This window comes from Frankliniella occidentalis, unplaced genomic scaffold (assembly GCF_000697945.3).
Source record: "Frankliniella occidentalis isolate FOCC.00 unplaced genomic scaffold, Focc_3.1 Scaffold30, whole genome shotgun sequence".
NCBI lineage: Eukaryota > Metazoa > Arthropoda > Insecta > Thysanoptera > Thripidae > Frankliniella > Frankliniella occidentalis.
This window is the reverse complement of record NW_026267160.1, coordinates 987065-990554: the sequence shown is the minus strand read 5'-3', so window position 1 is coordinate 990554 and position 3490 is coordinate 987065. Positions and strand designations below refer to the sequence as shown.

Sequence of the window (3490 nt, the reverse complement as noted above, 5' to 3'; positions counted from 1 at the left end):
TATTATGCCATTCACCTTGCTCGCTTAGTAGAGCACGGACATGTGGGTTGCGGTTGTTGGAAAGGATTCTAACCACGAAACGGCGCGATGAAGCGATCGTCAGAAGGCCCCGATTTCCTTATCACCCACGCGAGTTGCCGACTAGTCGAGCTCTCGTACAGTGCGAGAAAATTCAAACCCCAAAACAAATACTTTGACGACGAGTATTAGAACCCCCGATTCACAGTTCAAACGTTGCAGCGATACCAAAGAGCCAGGAGGCTGGTCTGGAAACGTGAGGTGAGATGGTGTCGTGATGGAACCGGTTCTTCTCCTGCTCAAGCTACTGCGCTGACTCGTGCCTTGAGGCTAGCTGGCCCGGCCACTCACACTGTGGCGTCGTAGCCGCGCCGGTAGAGAGTCGGCCCCGTGCGGCACAAGCCAGGGGTTCGAATCTCCGATCCCAGCTACATTTTTCTGAGACGGTCGAACTCTTGGAGTAGAACTTAAACCCGTCATTTCAACGGGGCACCTTCGTGGATGAACGAACGGTCTGGTGGTTAACGCTGTCCCACTGGACCGGGGGTGACGATGACTCGGCACTGGGGTCCCATTAGGGGCAAAGGTTCGACCCTCGGCGAAAGCGTGCCGAGTAAGGGCCATCCCAGCCACAGCGGGAGTGGTAACCCGTGTGGAATTGATAAGTCCTTAGAATCTGGCTCATTGAAGGGATTCCACGACTCGGAAGCTTTCCGCTCGGATCGCATCTGGGTGCAGTACAGGCTAACCACCGTACGCCCGTCTCCTCTCTTTCTAACTCCCTCCGCCCTACCCCCCATTCCCGGTCAAGCGGACTGGTGGGAACCTAGTCGATGGCTGTAAACTCCGGTGTGAGCGAGATAGTCAAGAAACCCGGCCCTCCGCTGGGTGCCTGAAAACACCGGATCCCATACCGAACTCCGAAGTTAAACAGGCGGGTCCCCGTGTCAAAGCGGGGTGGGTAGGGCCCACATTTTTTTTTCAGTTTTGATTATTTTGCAGGTAAAGTGAATCCGGCTCTAAGAGGTATTTTAACTACCGGTTGCACGGAGGTGATTCACGTCACGCAGGCGTGCGTGTTGCCTACCTGCAATGCCCGTTAGGCGCTACGGCCCCCTGAGGTCGGACAATCTAGCTGCACCGGCCGGAACAAGTATAACATGGTCCTGACCGCCCAGGCTACGCCAGTGATAGCGCCTGCGACGAGCTGGGTAGGCCAGCCCGCCGGGCAACTGTGTGGAGCCGGCGGCCCACCCTGAGCGCCCCGGTGCAAGAGCAGGGAGCGCGGGGAAGTACCGTCTGTAAGTCTCAAAACCTTCCTTCTCGTCCATTCGAGGGAACTTTTGTGGCAGTACCCGAGACCTCGATCAGCTGCACGACACTCCTATACAGTAGCGTGCAGTACTGTAGTACAACGCTGCTGCTGAGAGCTGTGACTCGACTGATAGTAAAAGTAACAACTAACTTGAAAAAAACAAAACAGCAAACAAATTTGGCATGACATCAGACCATTTGCAAATGTTTGTGTCGTCTGCCGTAGTGTATGCGTTTTGTGTGTCATAGGGGGCAGGGACGAGGGTGGGGTCAACGCACGCCAGTATGAATCAGCGCGAGAATCGACACAAGTGTGATTGGCTTTATCCCGACAGAAAAAGACAAAAATTATGTCCTCCGACCTCTCTCCCTCCCTCGACCCCCCCCCTCCCCAATCTCTCTCACTCTCTCTCTCTCGCTCCCCCAAGAGGACCCTGGTGCTTTATACAGCGATGGGTCGGGTGCGCGGGCCAGTTGAACGCCATGCTGCTCCGCGCTGCGACCAGTGAGGGTGGGCAGCGGGTGCTCTGCGTCGCAGCGGTGTTCGTCCTCATGACGGTGAGTATAAGTGGTACTGGGAACTGGGGCGCCGAACACTCACGAAGATGCCACCATCTACCTCAACAGTATTTGGGTTCGAGAATGGTGTCCGTGGCCCGATTATTGGTTTGGTTCACAACATAGAGCGGGGTTCCACGGCCTTTTCCACCCGCGGCGAATAGCCTTGAAAGCATATTTAAATGAGGAGTGAAGGGAAGGAAGTAATCATCTACGGCGTTCCTAGTACTGCTACGAACTTCCTAGACAGTAAATTGATTTTTCAATCAGGGTTTCTTCTCGACGACACTGAGATTGCTGATTTGGGGCTCTTCCTCTCCGTTGCCGTTTGCTCCGTAAGAAATCATAAGTTGCTTGTGTGTGCCCCTTGATTTCGACAAATCACGCGCCGTGGTGGGTCCGCCCCGCCGCCCGCCCCTCGTCTCGCCGACCAGGAGTGGCCGGCCCGGGGGGCCGGGGGGTGGTGTGGTGGGCCACGGCGTAGCGTATGGCACGGCGTGGCGTCGCGTGACACGGCGCGCCGCCGTATTTTGGTTGAAGCTGATGCGTTTCGCCTTGGCCTTGTAGCTGCCCCCCGGGCTCGAGGGGTGCTGCTGCCGCGACCCCCACCGCCGCGGCAGCGACAGCAGCGACCACCACGACTCGAGCGCCGCGTCCAGCGAGGAGGACGCCCTGGCCAGCGAGGACGCCAGGATCCAGCGCTGCGTGAGGACGGCGGCGCCGGGGGTCCTCGCCGCGGGCGGCTACGAGAACCTCGCCAAGGTGAGACGAGACCAAGGTCACGTGACAGCAGGCTGACCACAACAGCTCGACCACAAACGTACACAAGGGTCGTGCACCGAAAGCGGAATAATAATTTTGCCCCATGTCAGCAGCAGACATTTTAATTATGCGTACATTTAACACGACCTCAAAGTGAAATGACGCATACGACGGCCAAGCGGCCAGGCTGGACGGCCTAGAGCTGGGACTTGGCCTCGGGGACCCCGCCGCTGCCCCGGCGCGGCCGGGGAGCCCGGCTCGCGACATGCCAATTCCTCCTCCTTTGTGTTTCAAGGTTGATGCCTGCGCCGCCAGGGGCACGGACGCTCTGGCGGGGGGCGCGGCGCCGCCGGCCGCGGCCGACGCGGTGGCGGCCTGCATCGACGGCCAGGGCCTCCCGCCCTCCGTGGCGCCCGTCGCCGCCGACTTCGTGGACTGCGTACGGCGCGCCCTCACGTGACCCGGGCAAGAGCGGAGTTTGGCGCAGAGATTTGTTCGCGGGGTGAAGGAGAGTTTTCTCATTAAATTATGGAGTGGAAATCGTTTGACTGCTTTAGTAGCTGTTATTACCACCTTTGTCGTCCTCGCTCCGACGGGTTATCATACCCGTCCATATACAACGCTCTGTCTCTCTCGCGCACCTCCAGGGACGTGCGCAGGTGGGCGTGCGAGCCCCCTCGCTTTCTCTCTCACTCTCTGCTCATTGCTCATTATTTCTCACGCCGTTCACAAAACTTTCCCGAAAGATATGGACTTCTTGTGCAAACAGAAAAGTTTTCTTCGGAGGCAATAATCTCGACCTCATCGGAGGGAAAGACCCAGCCGCTCCCCTACCGCG

The 3490-nt window shown here is 58.0% G+C and overlaps 1 protein-coding gene across 1 annotated transcript; it reads left to right on the top strand.

Annotated features, from left to right (window-relative positions):
* The first annotated feature begins 1776 nt into the window (after positions 1 to 1776).
* Positions 1777 to 3200, top strand: LOC113208188 (uncharacterized). Its single transcript, XM_026425081.2, has 3 exons — positions 1777 to 1890; positions 2458 to 2652; positions 2948 to 3200. The coding sequence occupies exons 1-3, from the start codon at positions 1816 to 1818 to the stop codon at positions 3110 to 3112; spliced, it is 435 nt and encodes a 144-aa protein (XP_026280866.1). The 5' UTR covers positions 1777 to 1815; the 3' UTR covers positions 3113 to 3200.
* The last annotated feature ends 290 nt before the right edge of the window (positions 3201 to 3490 follow it).